The sequence below is a fragment of the Athene noctua genome, chromosome 1, assembly GCF_965140245.1.
Source record: "Athene noctua chromosome 1, bAthNoc1.hap1.1, whole genome shotgun sequence".
NCBI classification, from domain to species: domain Eukaryota; kingdom Metazoa; phylum Chordata; class Aves; order Strigiformes; family Strigidae; genus Athene; species Athene noctua.
Window position 1 is genome coordinate 237192419 of NC_134037.1, and position 23128 is coordinate 237215546.

At 43.4% G+C, this 23128-nt stretch overlaps 1 protein-coding gene across 1 annotated transcript in view; it reads right to left on the reverse strand.

Annotated features, from left to right (window-relative positions):
- Positions 1-22712, reverse strand: part of FREM2 (FRAS1 related extracellular matrix 2) — a 146809-nt gene extending 124097 nt beyond the window's left edge. The window contains exons 1-2 of the mRNA XM_074913776.1: positions 17573-22712; positions 11743-11832 (exon numbers count right to left, since the gene is read on the reverse strand). Coding sequence (XP_074769877.1) covers positions 11743-11832; positions 17573-22712 — 5230 coding nt within the window. The remainder of the gene's footprint in view (positions 1-11742; positions 11833-17572) is intronic.
- Positions 22713-23128: the final 416 nt, after the last annotated feature.

A 23128-nucleotide genomic window follows, 5' to 3' on the forward strand; every position in this document is an offset into this window, starting at 1 on the left:
TTATAAGACTTGTGTTCCAGACACTTTACCAGCTTCGTTGCCCTCCTTTGGACACGCTCCAGCACCTCAATATCTTTCTTGTAGTGAGGGGCCCCAAACTGAATACAGTATTCAAGGTGTGGCCTCACCAGTGCTGACTACAGAGGGACAGTCACTTCCCTCATCCTGCTGGCCACACTATTTCCGATACAAGCCAGGACATTATTGACCTTCTCGGCCACCTGGGCACACTGCCAGCTCATATTAATCCAGTTGTAAACCAACACCTTCAAGTCCTTTTATGCCGGGCAGCTTTCCACTCTTCCCCAAACCTGTAGTACTGCATGGGGTTGTTGTGACCCAAGTGCAGGACCCAGCACTGAGCCTTGTTGAACACCATACACTTGGCCTCGGCCCATTGTTCTAGCCTTTCAGATCCCTCTGTAGAGACTTTCTACCCTCAAGCAGATTAACACTCCCACCCAGCTTGGTGTAATTTGAAACTCAGTGAGGGTGTGCTAGAGTCCCTCATCAAGATCACTGGTAAAGATGTTAAGCACAACTGGCCCCAATACTGAGCCCTGGGGAACACCACTTGTGACTGGTTGCCAACTGGATTTAACTCCATTCGCCACAACTCTTTGGGCCCAGCCAGCCAGCCACATTTTTACCCAGAAAAGAGTACACCCCGAAGCCATTAGCAGCAGTTTCTCCAGGAGAAAGCAGTAGAAAACAGTGTCAAAAGCTTTATTAAAGTCCAGGTAGACAACAGCCACAGTATTTCCTTCAACCACTAAGCAGGTTATCTTGCCATAGAAGGTCAGTCAAGCAAGACCTGCCTTTCATAAGCCCATGCTGAATGGACCTGATCACCTGATTGTACTCTACGTGCTGTGTGATGGCACTGAAAACAATCTGCTCTGTAACTTTCCTCAGCACTGAGGTCAGACTGACAGGTCTGTAGTTCCCTGGATCCTCCTTCTGGCCCTTCTTGTAGATGGGTGTCACATTTGCTAAATTCCAGTCAACTGGGACCTCCCTGGTTATCCAGGACTGCCAACAAATGATTGAAAATGTCTTGGTGAGCACTTCCACCAGCTCCCTAAGTACCTTTGGGTGGATCCCATCTGGTCCTATAGACTTATGTGTGTCTAAGTGGTATAGCAGGTCGCTAACCATTTCCCCTTAGATTATGGGAGCTTCATTCTGCTCCTTGTCTATATCTTCCAGCTCAGGGGGCTGGGTATCTGGAGAACAATTGGTCTTACTATTAAAGACTCAAGCAAAGAAGGCATTAAGTACCTCAGCCTTCTCCTCATCCTTCATGACTATGTTTCCCCCCACATCAAATAAAGGACAGAGATTCTCCTTAGCCCTCTGTTTTGCCAATTATTAGGCCTAGCATAAAGGACACAGCCAGCATAAAGATGAACCAATAACCAAATTGTATTTGATACAAAAGGGTCAGTACATGGGTGAGCGCTGGGGGTACAAACAAGACAGATTATACATAATCGACATCAATCTCACTGACCCCAACAACACCACCGCACAACCAACAATGGGTGGAATAAATGGTGAAATGCAGTCTCCCAGAGAAGGGACAGGAGATAACCAAGCCAAATACATAAGACCAAGGAAGCCACATACTGAATCTCTACACAGCCCGTGTTTACAAAGGCCAGACCTGACTGGAACCCAGTCCCAGGGAGGCAGGAGGCCCTTCCCCAACAGGAAACTCTGCAAAGTGCATCCACCTCACAGACAGACACTGCCTCTGCCTGCAAGTGGTCCCAGCTTTTATCCCTCAGTGGGACACCTGACCTTGGGTTACTTAATGTGGGACACCTGGGGTCATTTACCCAATGGCTCTCCCTGCCAGGCCGGCCGCACCCTGGAGGGAAGCCTAAAGGCAAACTCACCACCCCTTTGTGAAGGGCTGTGGGAATCACCCACATGTCAACCTTAATTTGGGGCTTGGGGTTGAAACCTCAGCATTTCACCTCCTTATGTTGCTAATGTGTTTATAGAAACATTTTTTATTGTCTTTTATGGCAGTAGCCAGGTTAAGTTCTAGTTAGACACTGGCCCTTCTAATTTTCTCCCTGTATAATCTCATGAAATCCTTGTAATCCTCCTGAGTGGCCTGCCCCTTCTTCCAAAAGTCATAAACTCTCTTTTTTTTTTCTCATTTCCAGCTTGTCCTGGTTCAGCTAGGATAGGGTTAAGTTTCCCCAGCAGAGAGGGGGAAGGGATCTCCAGCCAGGTTATTCATACCATGCTGATGTCAGGTCTAGCGCAGCAGCGTAGGAAGCTTTTTCCTTTGTGGCTTTGGTGGCAGGGAGCACGGGGCTGTCTGTATTCATTGCGGTATTTCTCTGTATATCTTTTGTCTTTTTTATTGTTATTACTGTTTATTGGTGTTATCATTGCTACTGTTGTTGTTCAGATTGTTTATTACACTGCTGTATTAAATTTCTTCTTATTTTAACCTGGGGTTTGTGCCCTACTTGTGTCCGAGGGTGGGGGAGGGACAATGACAACGTGGTCTCCGGTCCCAGCAGGGCTTAAAACCATCACAGCCTTTTTACTGCTACTGTTAGAGAAGTGTCGCATGGCCAAAACCAAAATCAGGCAGACATTCAGAAAGCATTGTGCCACAATCACACTGGCCTGCAGGCTCCAAGGATAACTGAAACTCTCAAAAAACGAGAAGATCTCTTCCCCTGGCTCGCCCATAGAGGGGGTGAGACCCCTAACAAAAGCCCAAACAGCAAACAGGTACCAGCCCACCCCTCCCCACAGCCATACAAACACATTATAAGCAGTCAGGAGCCAGTACAGCAAAATAAGACCCTGTATGCATTTTCCACCGACAACAAACACCAGCACTGGGATCATACACTGGATATAAGGGTTAATCCAGCCCCACCACGCAAGCAAATGGGCCAGCATCGCAAACATTTTCTTACCAAACAGTACAAATACAAACAGAAAAATTACAACCAACAGATTTCTCTAACACACTCTGGTCAGGGTCTGTCCCTTTTTGATTCTTATTTCAATCTTCTTGTGTGCCAAAAAATGCTGTGATGGTTTAAGTCCTGCCGGGGCTGGAGACCACATTGCCACTGTCCCTCCCCCACCCTCAGCCAGTCAGGCTGGAAGTGAGGCACAAACCCCGGGTTAAAATAAGAAGAAATTTAATACAACAGTGTGATAAACAATCTGAACAACAACAGTAGCAATGATAACAACAATAAACAGCAATAACAATAAACAAAAGATATACAGAGAAATACCGCAATGGTTACAGACAGCCCCATGCTTCCCACAACCAAAGCCACAAAGGAAAAAGTTCCCACGCTGGACCTGACATCAGCATGGTGTGAATAACCCGGCTGGAGATCCCTTCCCCCTCTCTGCTGGGGAAACTTAACCCTATCCTAGCTGAACCAGAACACAGCTAAAGCTCTCAGTTCATCCAGGCAGGTCTTCCTCCCCTCCAGCTTGTCTTCCAGTACATGGTAATAGCCTGCTCCTTCACCTTTAAGATTTTATTCCTGAAGAATGTCCAGCCTTCCTGGACTTCTGGACTTCAGGACTGCCACCCAAGGGACACTGTCAACCAGGCCCCTAAACAGGCCTATGTCTGCCCTCCAGAAGTCCAAGGTAGCAGTTATGTTGAACCCCCTCCTTACTTCTCCCAGAACTGAAAACATCATTTAGTGATTGCTATGCTCAAGACGGTCTCCAACCATCACATCACCCACAAGTCCTTCTCAGTTCACAAACAGGTCCAGTGGGGCATTTTCCCTAGTTGGCTCACTCACCAGCTGTGTCAGGAAGTTGACTTCCACACAGTCTAGGAACCTCCTAGACTGTCCTTTCAGCTGTATTGTATTTCCATCATACATCTGTTAAGTTGAAGTCTCCCACGAGAACAAGGGCTAGCGTTTGTGAGACTTCTCCCGGCTGCTTATAGAGTATTTTGTTTGGCTCTTCATCCTGGTTGGGTGGGCTATAACAGACTCCCACCATATCTGCCTTGTTGGCCTTCCCCTTGATTATTACACATAAACACTCAACTCCATCATCAAGCTCTAGACAGTCAAAATACTCCCTAATATACTTCATTCACAATTTTAAGAACAGGTCATATAATTTCAAGGAAAATTTGAACACCATCCAATCACAAATTGGTCTTATGAAATAAAACTAATGTCTTTATTTTTCCAGCAAGTGCACAGAGGTTGATGAGGCAAGAATGGCCCTTGTATTATAAGATTTAGCAAGGCAAACAGAATCTTATAATAGCAAGAGTGTGAGAACTGAAAAAATTTGATGACAATGTATGTCATAATTTTATTTTCTCCATTTTTAACTTGATTCTTAGTGTACTTCCATAGGTTAAGACTCACTATTTTCTTGTTGGAATACTGTTTCTTACATATCTGTAGTTTGTTTCAAAGATATTTATCCCTCTTGTATAAATAGTAATCTGTTTTTCAAAGTAATCCAGAAACTTCCCAGATACATTTCATCTACTGATCATATGAACCTATATGGGAACTCTAGGGACTCAGTTAACCAACACAGTTGGTTATGACAGCAAATGAAGTGATAAATGCTAAACTCACCCTGGGGGCTATTTAGAATCCCTCAGTGAAAATAGGTTGGGAAATCAAGCAAGCTGAGCTGCTGTGAGCAGGGTTCCTTTACAGCAGCCAGTGTCCCTTCTCTCATTTCATTCTTCTCTAGACCTCTTTAGTCAGTCTGAATCAAAAATATTTGCAGCCAACAACCAATATAATTTCACAGGCATATTATAGCTCACTTTAGGAATTAGTGTCTTTCTACAGGTTCTCATGTCACTGGCAATCAGTGTTACCCCTGAGAGTTCTCCATTCTTCCATCTAAACCTAGTATGTCTCCTTAATCCCTTTAATTCTTGCATTTTGACCTAATTTTACTGCTCATTGTCATGCCTCTTTTGCTGCTAGCTGGGCCTTATTCTGTATCATAAGAATATAAAAGCTAAATTGTAGATTATTTTTAAGTAAAAAGCCTCCTAAGTACATATAGGGCTATCTTGAGCATTATCTTAATTGCCTCTCACCTGACCAGGTCAAATGAAATCAATGGCACCATTCAGCTCAGTAAAGCAAGCAGGATTCAGCTACAATAGTTTAGCTGCTCAATTTTGTTGTGAATACATTGTTCTTTAAAAGTATGATTATTCAGCAAGTGATCTTAGCTTAAAACTAGAAAAATATGTATCACCAGGTAATGGTGTGGAGACATTTCCCTTTTATTCAACCAACCAACCAACCAGTCATGGTGTTTATTCTACATGGAAGACAAGACTATTCACCCTGACTCAAAGACAACTGGAACCAAAATCTCCCTGCCCTAAACCCTGACCTAAACCACCAGTCTGAGGGTTATTCTGGAATACATTGCTCCTAATTGGCTTGTTCAAGCCATTTTATTCTGCAGAACACAGCAGGTATTAGAAGAAAATGAGAAATGCAGGGGAAAAAGAGAGGAGGAAACACACACAAAAAATGAGACACTATTCGTTGGCCCCATGGTAACAGTACTTAGTTGTGAAGTGGAACATCAGAGTCCAGGCTATGTTCCAAAGAGTAATTAAGAATTCATATACACAGACAGCAAACAGAAAATGAATACAAAACTAGCCAGAATATAAGTGAGGGCACATTATGTGGAGTATGGGTTCAAAGCCTCTGAAATGAAGGAAGGAATTCAATCCAAGACTTCCATGTTTGGAAAAAGTGCCCTAACCTGTATAAAAGGCAATGAAAACCACAATTGCCTCTCCTTTCCTAATCCAGAACAGTACCTAAACCCACGCCTCCAATTACACTGCTTTACTTTTATTAAAAAAAACCCCAACCAATAATCCAGGATGGGGAGCAGAGAAAAGCTTTGTTTTTGCATAAAAACAACCATTTGAACCTAAATAAGTAAAACTAAAAATTGTCTTGCCAAATAAAACAACTACTTCTTTTTCTCTCTAGAAAACTTATTTTAACTGTACAAAGCAGACCTCCTTTTCTATGTATGTATTTGGAAGATAAGGTGATATTCAAGTTAGAGACAGAAAATTCAGTCGTTTCTAGCAGTCAGTCTAAAACACCAGTACAAACAAACCAATATAACTGGTACAGAAGACATGAAAATCTTTCCACTGAGATTAGAAAGACTTTCTATATGCCCCATATAATCATATCTTCTCCTGTATATTTTAACAGATATTAATTTTGCTGTGACCTTGTAGACACATTTACAAAAATGCCCCCATGAACTAATTTTTTATTTAGACAAAGGCTTATTTTGATGGGAGGTTTTTGTTTGGGTTGTGGTTTTTTTGTTTTTGTTTTTTTTTTTTATATATAAACTGTGTTGTCAAACTACTATTTAAATCCTCTGGTAATATTTACAGTAAGATGAGTGACATGTGGAAAATTGTTTGGGCACCAACCTAAAGTATATCAAAACAAGCCTGGCAACAGACCAGAATCCAATACAGTACTTGGCAAATGATGGCAAATGTACCACCAACATGTGATGCCCTCATTTTTAAGCCAAAGATAAATGCAGCTGATGTTTCTTGCCAAGACTAGTGTGCCCAAATGCCATATGTGAGGTCAAGCAAGGATGCTGGAAATAATTCCCAATTATATTTTACCAGTCTGCTTCTTTAAGAATTGTCAGATACTGAATCCAAAATGTCTGTTCCTATGCTATTATTATATATCACCCAGAAAAATACATCAGTGCTATGGCTTTGAAAAGCAGCACTGAAAACTGTTTTAGTTTAGTAATTATACTCAGGAGTGTAATATTATTCTCTCACAAATGAATAAAGCATACCAGAATGGTGAACTTCCTAAAAATACGTGTTTTTATTTAGTAAAATTAAGGACGACAGATGAAATAATTATTTTTCACAAACTTAAGGGAAGTTTTCTCTAAGCAGTGAACAGTGCTTCTTTAATTAACATAATTTCTTTTATAAAGATATTTGGGAAAAGCCTATGAAATTTTCCCAGAAATTAGGTTTAAAGGCTAAATTTGGGGAATTGGTTTTTAAAAATTCTTGCTTCAGTGGAGATTTAACCAAAGGTTAGTATAGGAAAATGCAGTTCTGTGTTAAGGCATTTAGGGATCTATAATGAAAACCTAAATGAGATTTAGCTAATTATGTAAATCACCAGTTTCAGTGAGTCTTGGCTTTGCAATGCTTTGGCTTTAAGTCAGAAAATCTGCCCAAAGAGCCTGAAATAAAAAAATTCTTATTTCTTTTTTTCTCTAGTGATCCTTACATTCCTAAAACAGCCATGAGAATCTGTCATTACTTCCCCTTTGAAACCATTCTACCCTTGAGGCACTGTACTGAAGATACCACTTAGCAGTCCTAAAGGTGCAGTTTGGAGACTTCACTTAAGCACTGAGTATAGAATGGAGTTAGCTAAGGGAGGGACATATTATAGTTCAAATTAAAGCTGACAGGAAATGTGTTTCCCCCTTGCATGATCTTGGTTTGGGTTTTGGTTTTGGTTTTCCTTGTCAAGAAAACTTCAGGTCCAAATGGCCCAAATCAGGGTTATCTTATTTTTTTTCCTCAACACAGGAAAATTTAATTGAACTGACTTTGTAAAGCAAAACATTGTTAGTATGGCACCAACCTCTTGGAACAAAAAATACTGAGGCACATAATCCAAATTTCTTCCATGGGTACTACAATCCTGGCTGGCAGTTTCCCAAGCTTCAGAAGACAGACAGGGGAGGAGGAAGACTACTGTGATGAGAGCACTACCCAAGCAACAAGCAGGTCAAGAAAAACGTCATATTTTTAAAATATTTAGAGACAAGATCACTATTTAGAAAAGATGTTCATTCCTTCACTGTCTTTACATGGCCTGAATGTGAACATTTCAGAGTTATCCACAACACCAAAACAGAATAAAGAATTTTTCTTATGTGAAGCAAAAAAGGAAGATAAGAGAAGCTCTGCTCTTTAACTTCCATTCAGCACACTGCTGTAGTACGGCTACCCCAGTCCCAATAGCCACCGCTGGGCAATGGAGTGTTCTTGACTCTAATACTATCTCTGGAGGTGTGGGGTTTGTGCTGGGGTTTCAGTTTAGAGCCAGCTCTGGGGTATGTTTGTTTTACTCTACACAATCAGCAGAATCTGGCCAAAAATTTGCCTTAAACCAGTTCAGCCAGTTTAACGTCATGTGAAACAGCACATTTAATGAGAAAATGCCTTTTACAGATTGGATAGGTGGGCATTTAGATCCATATTCTTACTCAATTATTATGACTTACTATAGTGACATTAAAAAACTCAGACAAGCAGAGCATAAAGTGAAGGTAAACAATGGACTTCAGTTTTAACTGCATTTTCAGCTAGTATATCATGTAAGGAGTAAAAACGCCTCAGACAATTCATAAGGGATGTAGCATGAAATTGTAGCATGCAGTCTTCTGAAACAGGCACAAGAGCTCAACACACTGAAGCTAATTTCTGTGTCTGTTTTCATTACATACAGATTAATGCCATTTTGTATAGCTGAAGCACCAACTCTGCACATATTTGGCAGTGCCATACATATCCAGTTTCCTTAAGCTTTTAGTAATATGAAATCACTGCAGACACTGCAGCTTCTCATTGAGTTTATCAGATTTAAGTTACTTTGTGAGTCTGTTTTTCACTAATTAAAAGGCTGAAGCATTTTGAGCTGGATCATTTTCTTCAGTCTAGTCAGTTTCTCAATCATGTGCAAATCTACATGCCACAAATACACCCAGGAGTTCAACTATCAGTCTAGATTTCCTCTTTTTTTTACCCCTCCACAGAAAAAAAACCCCAAACTGTTTTCCCTGCCTTCTGGTAGTATTGCTTCCTTTACTAATCATTGAATTAAGTATATATAAACATCAGGATTCACCACTGTCACACACTTGCACTTGATAAGAAGTTTTTTTCTCCATCTTGTTCATGGAAGTGGAGGCCACTTCCAAGGAAAGAGATTCAACAGAGACTATTTTGCAACTTTTGTGAAAAAGAAAATTTCACACTTTTTAAAAGTTTTTGCTCAAATGGATTCATAACATTTTCAGTATAAACAGTTCTCCACATGATCATTTTAAGATCAAAATTCAAAACAGAAAGCAAATTGTTAATATGAACTATGGTAGCTTCTTTTAAAACATCACAGAGCTAACTCAGCAGCATCCAATATACTACAGTGTCTTCTTGTTCTAAACATGACAGAGACGCTAGGGCTCACCCACTTTATAGCCCATTATCTTGCGGCTAAATCTCTAAACATGAAGAATAAAAACCCCTTTTCTACCTTTAAAAAATATTAGTGCTGATAAATAGCTTATTTGTGTTCAGGTTATTTCATTTTTTTAATTACTCTTATGAAACATGCCATTTAAAGCCAGAAAAGCACTACAGCCATACATATGTATGTAATTGATGCTGACAATAAGACTCTTTCAGAGCTTAAACCTCAATGAGTTCTTCTGGTGAAACCTCTAATTTTGGTTTGAGTACAGCAGGCCTATGCTCTTGCTTGTGAATTAAAGTCCTAAGGGTTTTCTTTCATTCTTCAGTGGCCCTCCTTTCCCTTCATATTGAGCCCATTTCTATTCTCTTTAGTTATAATCAGAAAGTTATCATGAGACAGTCATAATCCCTGAGCTATTCTCCCTCTGTCTAGACTGCAGTTTTCTCCTGTGGCCAGTACGTAAACAAGTTTGTCCCAGTACCTTACTTCATGCTTTCAGATCCCAGGTCACAGTTTGGTATGCAGCATGGCACTCACCTTACTCCCTCTGTGAGGAACTGAGCAGGCAAGGAGCCAAGAGCTGGCAGAGCACTGACTTGGCTCTTTTCCCTTCACTTACCCACCTAGTCTGCTGTTGTCCTAACTTGCTTACCATAAATGCTAGCCACATGTAAGAGGATAAACAAAATTCCAGATCCACAACAAAATTCACACTCCTTCTACTTGGCCTCTGGGCAGTTGCCTGAGATAACAGACTCAGGCTGTTACAACTCTGCCAAATATAAGCAGATGTGGCCAGTAAACTTTCCAATGAAAGAAAAATTCTTGGTATAGAGTCGGAATATATTAAGTGCAATTTGCTTTAACTATACATATGCCATTAGAAAGTGTTCAAATAGCATGGAGAAGTCTCACAAATATTGGGGTCTCAAGGAGCAACTCAGCTTTAGAACTGATGTTAATCATTTCATTGAGAGCAAACTTTCCTCAGCTTTAATTACTCCCATCACATGAAACCCTGAAAGACTAGTTCACCTATTAGAACAACTTGAAAATCATGAACAATGTCACCATGTGGTGACACCTGTCATAAGAAAATGACGGATTACTAAGAAAATATAACACCCTGTGCTCCATTATCTTTACTTAGCTTTAAATTTCTCTAACCTGTATCTCAGTTAAAAGAAGACATTTAAGGAAAATAGGTCAAGTGTTACAAACTCTTATCTCACTACTTATTCTCTGATGTAGCAAAGATTTGCAAAAGTCTCTAGAAGGTACTGTCTCTTCTTGTCCAGCACAATGAACAGGATAACATGCTTTAATATCCCACTCCCATCAACAGTAAATGGTGACAAACCTGTTCAGTCTGTAACAGACAGGACAAATCCCTGTTCACTGATCTTAATACCGTTAATTGGCTGTGCTCCTTGTGAAGCAGTAACACAAGCTGAGTACACTAAATCCAAAACACAGCACTGTACCAGCTACTAGGAAGAAAATTAACTCTATCCCAGCTGAAACCAAGATAACATGAGCTGAAAATTAGCTAACTTGAAGCATGTTTTGAAAGAAGTATATTATTAAATCAACTAATAAAATTCCTTGCCAATTACTCATAGAGCTATATATCACATAATAAAAAAGTTATTAAAGTAACATAACCTGGCCACCTGTTACCACACAGCGGAATATCTACATTTATGAATATCCACATTAATTACAGACTTTGGATGAGAAAGAAAGCCCTGTTAATGTGTTTTGTTTACCCTTTAAACTGTTTTTTCTTTGTTCTTTAAAAACAGGAAAAACCCAACTACATATTTTTTTCCTTGAGTGAGTGTGTGCCAGTATTCTGAATTTGGTTTTATTATTTCCTTTTGCACCCTCCAGTTATACAAAATAATATTAGTCAGGAGAATTCACATCAGTCATCTGACAAAGATCTTTGACAGGACATTGAGGATTCTGTTAATTAGTCAGAAACAGAACTTGAACTCTACACAACAGGTACATCAGAGACAATGTATCTGTATGAATAGTCTTATAGCTGGAACCTTTAAAGAGGTAGGCAACTATAACTGCAAATCAAAATTTAGAAAGTTTCTCAAGATTATTAGGCTTATTAGAATTTATGCATAAAGATTCTGGACATGGAATACAAAGGTAGAACTACAGAAAGCCCACATATCTGAGTAGACTTAGAGAATTTCACTTTCTGTTAGAGTAGGTTGAGTGTTTTTTCATTAGATACAATTACCATTTTACTGACACCTCTCTCAGTACCAGAAATAGCCCACAGTATGGGAAAGTCATTAAAAACAAAATCATGTTCCAGAGGTAATGTGGACTTCCCTCAATTAAATTCAATGTATACTTAAATTCCTTCTCTTTCAAGAACAACAAAAGCATAGATTTCAGGAGTACTCACCACCGTCTTCAACCATGAAATGAAAAATGTCACTTGTGGCATTGTCACCCCCTCGTAAAACATAGCATATCTTCATATCATCAATATCAGCTGGAAATAGTGAGGAAAACCAGATTTTACTTCAAATGCAGAAGGTAGAAAATAGTTTTTATAGAAAAACTTGACATGTATTAAATAGCTTAACTTTAACAGAGAGAGGTTAAGGTTGTCCAGCAGGGCTCAGGAATTTCAGTATTAACAGCATTGAAGTTTTACAGGTACCATTCATTCTTCCTGCCTTTACTTCCCCCTTCCCGGTGCCCTCTTTCTTTTAAGATGCATTTACAAAAAGAACTGAAAGGAAATGTAAAGACATGGGCTTGACAGTCAGAGCTATTTAATATTTTTAGTGGTGCATTTTCTTAAACAGAGGTGTAGCTCCACTAAGATGTTGATTCTGTCATACTTCATCCTAAGAAGTACTGTAGAGGTCATAGAAAATCTGTGGCTGAAATGAGAGCAAATCCCAGGGTATTTTGTTTGTTAAATTCTACTCTATTCAAGAGACAAGATGAATTTATTCACATGAAACCCACCCACCCCATTCCCCCCATCACCTCTAGAACTAGGTTACTTCTGGCATTTGGTCTACTCTACACATTCTGCAGTAGAGAGATCTCAGTCTCTTTAGTCCCCACAAAAATGCCCTCTCCACCAGACCATCCTTCCTATCAGCAGGTTTTCAAAGAATATGGCATATAATCTGTATGAATGGTCATAAATAGTGTTCAATTTACAGTGATTGACTGTTTTAAGAATCCAAACAGATGCAATTAAAGTAGACAGACCAGACTTCAGGAAGAAAAAATTCAATGCACAGTTCTGAATCACCAATTGCATAAAGAAAGTATGTAAAAGGTAAATAAATATTTATTAATATTGTATTTTCTGTTTTCCTTGCGCAGTGATGAGAAACATGTAATACATTAAAAAATATTTTTGTGACTTTTTTTGAAAGACTGCTGTTGGTAAAAATCTACCTCTGATACTTTTTTTAAGAAAAAGTGTTAGAAATGAATAGCATTAAACTGCAGCTCAAGTACCACCCAAGTTTTCCTCCCATGTTAGGGGATATGCATTAGTGAAAAGAAGCCAAAAGCACTTTTATTAGAGCTCCTCAAAATCCTCAGTTCCAAAAGTAATCAGACATCTTCTAGGGCAAACAAGTTAAGAGCATTATCAGCAAATATATGTCACTGAATAATCTCTTCCATAAATGTTTGAAAGTTAAAGATCAAAAATTCATGGAGCTGTAAAGAGGATGCAAACAAATACCTCTTCATGCCAGTGGAGCAAATAAATCTTTCATCCTGCAAACACACAATTACTCAGCTCTACCCATGTGAGTAGCCTTATCAAAATCCATGGTTCCAACATACATAAAGATAAGCACTTGAGCCAGTGTTCACAGGACCAGGATGACCTCATCAAAAAAAAGCACTTGGCATCCAAACATCTTAATTTTGTCAAAAGAATTGCAAAGGAATTACCTGTTTTCTGTTCATTAAGAACCTGTTCAGAGTCACTTGAGCAAGTCTACACTTTCCTTACCCAGTTGATTAAGTTGTGCTAGTTATAGTAAAACTTGATTAGTTGTAAACACAGTTCATTACTGTATAACTACAGTGCCTGCTAAATATTGATATTGGAATTTTCCAACATAATTTTGAAATCCATCCAACATAATTTTCTATTAAAAAAAATTATCTCCACTAGATCAGGGCACTGATTTCCCTCCCATTTAAAATTCTGCAAAACAAATGCACTTCACAACATAATTCACTCATCTCTCTGAAAACACTTGCCTGAAAAAGAAGATAAAAAGCATTATCGGGGTGAATGCTGAATAAAATAATTGCTTGGAAAGTGTTGCGTATTTGGCTGGAGTAGACATGCAGATATCTTTGGCCTCAGGAGGCTACATGGAGTGCTGAGATGTCAAGCAAGCTTATTGCCAAGGCAGATCCTTACTCTTCACTATTCCTTCCCCTTCTTCCTGGCTCCTCAGCACAGCTGCACAGGTGTGGGATGTGACCTGGCTCTTACTCACAAATTTACCCACGTGGGACCAGGGACTCCCAAAACAGCGCTCAGAAGTCCGTCACACTTTGTACATTCAAAACATTATCCAAACATCAGCTACCTACTTGTTATATACCACTAAACTTCTTTAAATGTGAAAGACTTGGCAGTTCCTTAATAGACTTTCCCCACTTTTAAACAAATTATCTAATCATAATGAATATCAACTATGAATGAATTCCAGCCCTGACTTGTAGAGACGAGTGCAATATGATTATGCACACACAGTATTCTTTGTATGTACTTTTGTCCTAGGACAGCACTAGACTAGACATTACCATGTGGCAATGTTTTTCTTCAAGCTTTCTCTGCATTTACTATCACCAAATTGTAAATATAAAGCACAAAGAGATAATGTTGAATAAAAAGTGCTGCTTTCAGGTGTAATGTGAAGTAACAGACACTACTTAACTAAATGTAAGAACTGCTTAATATATTTTAAGAATATTTTATTTCATTACTTTCACTTTCCCGTGTCTCGCTCTCATTCAGATTACTTTAACAATTAGAAAAGAATAAAAAGCACTAACTATTTGCAGAATTTGGGGACCTTTTATCAAGAAGTTAATTCTTTCACACTCTATTACCCCCTTTGAGGAGTTCCACTTAACTCTATGAGTCTCACAAGCAAAAGATTACCTACTGTACTTGTGGCAGAAGTATTTGATGTATACTAACTGAAAGCCCCACACTGATTGTACCTGAACAAAATACACAAGAAATCTCCTAGACATACTATATTCTGTACAACCACATTTTGACTGGAGGGTTTTAGCTCCTCTTGCAAGCTAGGCTGATTTCCTTTCTAGCACTTGCTTTGAAAAGCAATCTCAAGCATAAGGCAAAAAGCTGTTGGCTAAACAATCACTCTGCTCTCTCTCTCTCAGTTACAGGAAATCTGAAAAACCAGGCTGCTCAAGCTGCTAGCACACAATGAATCCTGTTTCATCAATGTTACCTCACTCACAGTGGTCAGGCTGCCTGTTCATACAACCACAGACCCAAATCCAAGGGATGGGAGTGTGAGATGGTAGAGTATTAGGACGGACTTCACAAACTATTGAGCAGCTTTCAAAACTCATCTGCATGTGACTCTGAACAGCCCCATCTGACTTCAAAGTTGGCCCCGTTTTCAGTAGGGGTTGGACCAAATGACTTCCAGATGTCCCTTCCAACATGAATTGGAAGACTGTAACGATGTTTTACAAGCCCCATTGGACCCACACATGATAATGAAACTGGAACTATTCAACACTTCGTAAGAGGTTGCCCCACATGGCACGACAGAACTCCTAAAAGGGGGAAGATCAAAACATAAGTTGTGTAACAGCAGGTCCAACAGTCAATACAGGAGCATTCCAAAGTCAAAACCATTACTCATGGCTGGTTGCAAAATCTGCACTTACATTAGGATCATTAAGAATACGACAAAAGAGGGTCTTATTTACTCCTGCCCTGAACTTTAGATAATTATTTAGTCTCAGTATAGCATAAGTATGAACTATGCATAAATTCACTACTCTGGATTTGACAGTGCTTTGCACATTAATGGTAGTGGGCCACAGTGTGAGGGAGAACAGCAAACTACACACAGAGTTTTGAGTATGCAGCTTGGTCTACATAAGACCTTTGTGTCTCACATTACTTCTCAAAACCTTCCAGGTTCATCCAACATTTTTTGTCTCCCATACCCAAAGCAGCTACAGACAAGAGGGCATCTGAAGAAAAAGGAAAGGAAAAGAACTTACTGGAAGTCATGGAATAACCTTTCATCCATGACTTTCACTCCCAGGTTATTCTATGACTTCCAGCAAGTTCTCTTTCCCTGTCCTTATCAGATGTATCATCCCTGTGTGAGCATGATGTTTTCTGCTTGATGCAGCCCTTCCAGACACCTCTTCTCCCTCAAGCACTTGGCCCTGCATACCTAAGACACATTTATGTGTTTGCTTCATAAAATACAAACCATTATAGAACACATTCAGGAAGTTGAGAAGAGAGATACCCCAGAAATTACGCAGATGCTCAGGAAGTATTTGCTTATAGAGACCAAAGGACAAAATTATTGAGGAAGTGTGTATTGCTTAAAAACACTCTTCGACTCAACAAAAATTAGTGTGCTTGTGCCAGTACTGTCAGGGAACCTGTGAGGTTGTATTACTTTCTGGGGATCCTCACTAGCTTTAAAACAAATTTTTCTTAAGGGTTGCATGCTTCTCACCCAGCTCAGGCAGTCCAAGGATATTAAGAAAGTCTGCGTGAAGACAAGTGAGTGTGCCACATGGTCAGACTGCCAATTGAAAGCCAAGTAACAACTTCATTTTGGTAATCTGACAAAAGTACACCTGGCTACATGGCACAAAAGAGGATGGAATATGTACCTATCCTGAGTGTGCCGCCCCCCCCGAAAAAATAGCATATCAATGCGCTATGCACTGGTCTGCTTTTAAGGAACATCCACTCAATAATTCTACATTCTTAACGTAAGAGAAAACCCACTATAAAAGTGATAATCTGCTTATTTGGTCCCATTCTCTTCTGTTTCTCACTTATTCTGACAACAATACTCTTAATACTCCTCTCAGTTCACTACTGAAGCCTTACACTTAAGGGGCTGTAGTGGTTCCCAAAGCTTAGACATGGTTTGGTCCCTCCTCATCCTCTTTTTTCCACCAACACTGCAAAAATTAGGGCATCCCAGCCATTCAAAAGTTCATCAGGCCTGTTTGCAAGATTTGGTATATCTGACAAGAACATCACCATGGCCAAGACTGTAACATGGGATACATACCAATATGTGTTCTGTAAAATGAAATACAGCCAACTACAAGCATTTGCCTCTAGCCTTACCACCAACACAGCCCAGCTTATCTGGGGCCCTTTGAGCCTCCATGCTGTTGTGCTGTCTGCTCACTCCACAGCTGCAGGGGGCTCCAAGAAACCTCATTGTTAATTAACCAGCTATAAACTCATTGCAAAGTAACGTGGAAAATTTTCTGGAGAATAGCTAATGCTCCCCTTTCAATTAAAGTTACTTCACACCTGTGTTGAGACTTTATTTCAGAACATACGGCACATGTGGTTTTCATCCTATTTATACCACCTAGAATTTTAGTTCCATGTAAAAAGTAAGTACCACTGACATAATTTTAAAACATTTACATTACCTTTTAATTTACCACAAACACTTTGTGGTTAAGATCTGTGTAATTAAGCAACAAATGCACTCATAATATGTTCTTTCCCCATGTCTGGGAAATGATTTTGCTTTTACAGTTATGTGCGCTCAGTCTGTATAGCAACTGATACCTTAACCTTGGTATGACCATTAGTTAATAATAGCTTGGCCACTCCCATAGCATTTTTGAAATAAAACTTTTTAGAGGAGGCACTCAGCCACTAAAGATCTGGAACCATATGCAGACCAATTCTGTTATCTAAATGTCTATCACTGATAGAAAGTCCAAATCACAGTTATTTGGACTGTAAACTCTCCAAAGCAAAGATGCTCCTTTAGTCAGTGCTTATCCAGTAGGCCACCTTTCCTGTTAAAAGCTGTCACAGATGCAAGAAATAATCAACAACTAAAAAATAATAAAGCCATTATAAATAATCGCACTGTTGAAAAGTTTCTTCCATCAATTATTGCAGTTTAGCATGAAAAAGAATGTTTCCAGTGATCTAAAGAAAGCATGGAGTATTGTACTACCTTGGGTGAACTGGTTGATGCTATGGTTGCCTTTCCCCAGGTGGATCAGGAAGCCATGGCGTGGACCATCTGTTATTCGGATTTTAAGAGTAACATGTAAACTGTCCCTGTCTTCCACTTTGAGCACCTTGTTGGTAATCAGAAACCCAATGTGACCTGTGGCCAGAATACGGAGAGTCTGAGCACCCTTATTTATTACAACTTGAGGTATGCTGTTATCCACAGCCATTATTCGAATCTTCATAGTCTGAGGCTTCCTCGTTTCAAACACAGTGTTGGGGAAGACGTAGAAATCAGTATGAGTGCCATCTGTAACAGTGAAAGAGAAACTATCCTCAACTGATTCTGTGCCATCATGTTTGTAGCTGATTAGATTTTCATTCAGATCTTGTTTCGTGAAGATGGTGACTGGTTTGGAGATATTGAACATGATCTGACCATGAACTGGTATCTGAGTGATGATAAATTTTAGCAATGTGTCAGGTGTATCTCTGTCTTCTACAGTCAGTTCAAACGGGGTTATCAGTTTGTATTCATTTTCACTCACCACCAGGTTATGGATTGTGACAACAGGTTTCTTATTGTCGACGTCACTGATAGAAATTCTGAAAGTACGAAATACAGGGTTATAGCCATCAGTCACCTCAAACTCAAAGCTGTCCATTTTCACCTCATCTTGTGAAGTGTGAATGTAATAGATTTTATTGCCTGCTAATAGGAGTTGAGTGAAAGTGGAGATGGGTACCCCAGGCTGATCTGTGCATTCAAGATGACCACGAACAGGTGCTCTGGTAATAGTGAAAACTAAGTTCTCATCTGGACTATTCAAGTCACTGGTGCTAAGCAAGTCAGTAGTAAGGGTTACCTTCCCTCCTTCCTTCAAAGAAACTCCTTTGCTGATCACATCCGGGAAGACAATATCAATGCTACCTATTGTCACATAAAAGTAGCGGTCAATGAGAGGATTTATTCCATCTGTCACATCAAACTTGATAAGATCACGAACTCCTTCTTGGCCAAAATGCATATATCGAATTAAGTTTTTATCCACCTCATCTTGGGTGAAATTCATCCCCAGGGTGATATTCTCAACTCCACCTGAAGGCTTTATTCTCTGCAAGAGGCCTTGTCCTGGCCCATACCTTATAATGTATGTCAAGGTTTTGTCTTCAGAATCCAGGTCAGTAGCCTTCAAGATTCTGTTATGAATAGTTCTAGTTTCCCCTATTTCAATCTCCAGACCATCATTAATGGCCATTCTGGGTGTCTCATCATCTACAGGAATAACCATGATAAGTACCATTTTCCTAATGGTATGTTTACCATCTGTGAGTTTCACCTCAAAACTGTCCTCCTTTGTCTCAGAGTCATCATGTTGGTAGAGTATATTGGAGCTCTCTATTATCTGACCCAAGGTGAAGCTCTCCACTAGGACAGTTCCATTGACCAGCTGGTTCACAATGTGGCCATGCCTGGGAAGCCTGGTGATTGTGAACATTAACTCATCAGCAGGGATGTCTGCATCAGCTGCATTCAGGATAGGGGTATCAATAACCACACTCATGCCTTCCATCACAACAAATTCTCGCATAAAGATTTCAGGCTCTTCATCGTTGACCGGCATAATAACGATGGGGAAAAAGTGCCTCTGGGAAAAGTTAATGCCATCGGAACAGCGGAAAGCAAATCTGTCTTCAACAGGCTCTACACCCCTATGTATGCTTTGAACATAAAAAATATGCCCTTGACGGAGATCTTTCATGGTAAAAGCACTTATAGCTATACCCGCTCTGGATTTTTCAGATCCTGGGGCTGGAGAGATATTCTCTACATACCCAGATGTGGGCTGAGCAACAATGGTACAGAGTATATCGTCACTAGGAGTATCCACATCTTGTGCCCTGAGGTGAGCAGGAGTAATGACCTGTTTGTCACCTTCCGCTACCATGAACTGCTCCCCCACAAAAATCTCTGGGGCTTGACTATCAACAGGAAGAATGGTCACCAAGACTGAAACTCCTTGAACAACATTTCCCCTGATGCTCCACTCCTCAGAGAGGTCAGACAAGGTAAGGTTGAAGGTATCTTCTTTGGGCAGAAGGCCTATTTCACCACCAGTGTGAGCATATACCACAGCACCGTCCAGCAGATCTCTCTGGGAAAATCTCTCTGCAGGCACCCCTTGGACCAGGATGTTCCCATGCTGAGGAGGATCCTCTACAATGAAGGTCAACATTAAGTCATCGGTATCCTCATCTGTGCCCTGAATGACATTAGCAGTGATTTCAGCAACACCATTCTCCAGCACATCCAGGTAGGAACCAAGAGTGCCTGGAGGCAACCGTAGTGTAGGAACCTCATCATCAACTGGGTGCACGTTCATTTTCAGCGTGATGGGCACAAAATGAACCCCATCACTCACATCAAGCCTGCAGGTATCACTGTTGGTCTCAGCTCCACTGTGCACATACACCACTCTCCCTTGTCTGATATCCTCCAGACCAAAGACACCACCTGGAATCAAACTGTACCCAGAAAGCTGCAAGTGGCCATGCTGAGGAGCCTGGGTCAGGATAAATCTGAGATGGGCAAGTTCAGTGTCCGTGTCACTGGCATCCAGTTCAGTTGGACTAAGGACATGGCTGCCTCCCTCAGGCAAAGTGAAGCCAGTATTAGTGATTTCAGGAGGCTGGTTATCCACAGGTTGCAGGTAGATGGTGAAAGTCCCTTCGGCTGCATTGCCAGCTGCATCTTGCACTTGATACTGAAACTGAATCAAATGAGGAGCCACCCCCAGTTCTTCCTGTGGGGGACGGTATGAAATCTTGTGATGATTGATCTGGGCTTGGGTGAAGTGGGTAACTTCTACAGAGTGATCCTCAGTCAGCACAAGGGATCCAAGGCGGGCTCCATATATATCTGGAGGGTGGTTAGTGTCAGTGTCAGTGGGGGGCTGGGTTACTGTGTAGCGGAGTTCACGGTCCCCTGAATCCTGATCTGTGTAACACAAATGCTTCCTCCGCAGTGGGGTTACCTGCTGTTCTGCAACTATTAAGTGCAGGCTGCTGCTAGTATGCAGCTCTGGGGCTAATCTGTCTACAGGATGTACCCGGACCACAAAAGTCTGTGGTCCGGAGCGGTTGGGTGGGTCATTGTCATCCTGGACTCTAAAGACGAACTGGTCCAACACAACCCCAGGGCCAGGACTGTGAGGCCCGAAGTGGTGGTAATAGAGACGCCCTTCAACAATGTCCTGCTGCAGCCACTCCCTCACTGGCTTTTCATAGATTAGGGAGCCCCCCGCTAAACTCGGCACCCTCCTCCAAGCAAAGCCCTCATCTTCTTCTTCCTCTTCCCAGCCAGGAGGTAGCTGCGCTTGACGGAGGAGGAGCTGCCCAGCAGTGGGGCCAGCCTCCACTGTGAAGAGCAGGATGGCATCCTGCGAGTCAATGTCAGTGGCGCTAAGAGCACGGGTGGTGATGGGCACTGTTTCACCCTCAGCCATGGCCAGCCCCGTGTTAGCATTAAGCAGGGGCGGCTGGTCATCAGTGGGCACCAGGGTGATGGGGAAAAGGAACTCAACACGGTGGCGAGAGCCACCATCTTCCAGCCGCAGCACCAGGTTGTCACTGAGTGGAGACTCGCTGCCGTCATGCTGGTAAATGACCTGGCCTGCTGCCAGCTCAGCCACCGTGAAGTGTTTACGAGGGGCAGCTGGTGCTGGGGTGTCCTCCAGGAGAGTGAGGTGGCCATGCCTCAGCCCTGCCACCACGCTCACCCGCACCTGCTCAAGGTCATCCTCATCACTGATCACCAGGTTGGGGCTGGGCCCAGGGCCTGAGAGAGGCCGCGACTGGCCCTCATAGAGGACGAGGCCAGTGTTGCGGGTCACCACAGGTGCAAGGGTGTTCATGGGCTTCACCACAATCACGAAGGTGAAGGGCTCTGAGGCAGCACCCTCTGGGTCCAACACCTCCAGCTCCAGCTCAAAGAGCCGCTCCCGGTCCGAGTCCTCCACAGGTGGCTGGTAGGCGATGCGCAGCTCCCTCACGTCCCGCTGGCTGAAGGAGGAGACAGGCAAGCTCCGGTCATCTGTGCTGACCATGTGGCCCTGGCCGGGGCCAAAGGGAGAGGTGATGTTGAAGAGCAGCAGGTCTGGTGGTGACTCAGCATCCTCAGCTGCCAGCATGTCAGGAGTGAGGGCGGTGAGGACAAACTGGTCCACCTCCATCATGAGCATGGCCAAGAAGCTGGGTTTGGGGGCCACGTTCTCAGTCCCGGCCCGGATCCGCACCAGCACCTGGAAGTACTCCCGCTTCAGCAGCGCCCCACCGCCCGCCGCCTCCCGCAGCTCCGCCACCAGCGGCACCAGGTCACGGTTGGGGGAGCCGCCGGCTGCCGTGTGCCGGTAGCGCAGCCCCAGGCGCAGGAACTCCTCGCAGTCCCACATCGAGGCGGGCACCGGCCCGTCCCCCGCCGCCTCCGCGCCCGCGGCCGCCGGCGGGTAGTTGAGGATCTCTCCGTAGCGGGGCAGCCCGGCCAGCGGCGGCAGCAGGCCCACCCGGCAGCGCTGCCGGCCCGGCTCGAAGGCGAACTCCAGGCTGCGGGCGTCCAGCGGGTTGCTGGTGCCCCGCAGGCGCTCCACGGTGAGGGGAAGGTTGCGGGTGACGATCTCCAGCTGGGTGAAGAGCACCTCCACCTCCAGCACCAGGGGCAGCACCAGGGCGCGGCTGGGCGAGTCGTAGCGCAGCTGCAGACGGACGCGGTCCCGCGCGGGGCTGCGGCCGCCCAGGTGGGAGTACTGCACCTCGCGGGCCCCGAAGTCGCAGGGGAAGCGCCGGGGGCTGAGGCGGCCCGGGCGCTGCCACAGCGGGTCCTCGTCCAGCACGGTGAGGTGGCACCGGTCGCCCGGCTGCACCTGCAGCACCAGGTCCCGCGCGGGGTCCAGCCAGGCGGAGCGGCCCAGCGGCACCCGCAGCCCGCGGTTGGCCACCACCACGGGGGCCGCCTCCGGCGCCCACGGCGAGGAGACCTCGGCGCTGCCTGGCGGCGGCTCCGGCGCCCTCGCCCAGACGCAGCCGGTCAGCAGCAGCACCAGCAACCAGCCGGCCAGCCGCGGCGCGGCGGGGAAGTCCTGCATGGTCCTTGCCGGCGGAGCGAAGCGCCGAGAGCCCCCGGCAGCGGCGTCCGCGCTCCGCAGCGGCCGAGTCGCGGCCCCGCTCCTGCCGGCGGCGCGGCCCGTTCGGACGCGCTCACCCCGTGCACACGCTGCGCTCTGAGGGGAGCGCGCCCCGCTCCAGAGGGGAGCCCCGCCAGCTGGAAGCCCCGCCCCGCGCCTCCGAGCGACCAATAGGCACCCGCGGGGGGGCGAGGCCTCCTGGCGCGATTGGACAGAGCCATTTGCCATTCTTGCAAGCGACAGCGTGGGACAACCCTCCCACGGCCCCTCAACAGGTTGTTGAGGAGAAGGCGCCGGGAGCGGCGGCCCGGGCGGGAGCGGGGAAGGAGGGGGAGGGCCGGGTCACGGGTCGCCCTGCCGGCAGCCACCGCGGGGAA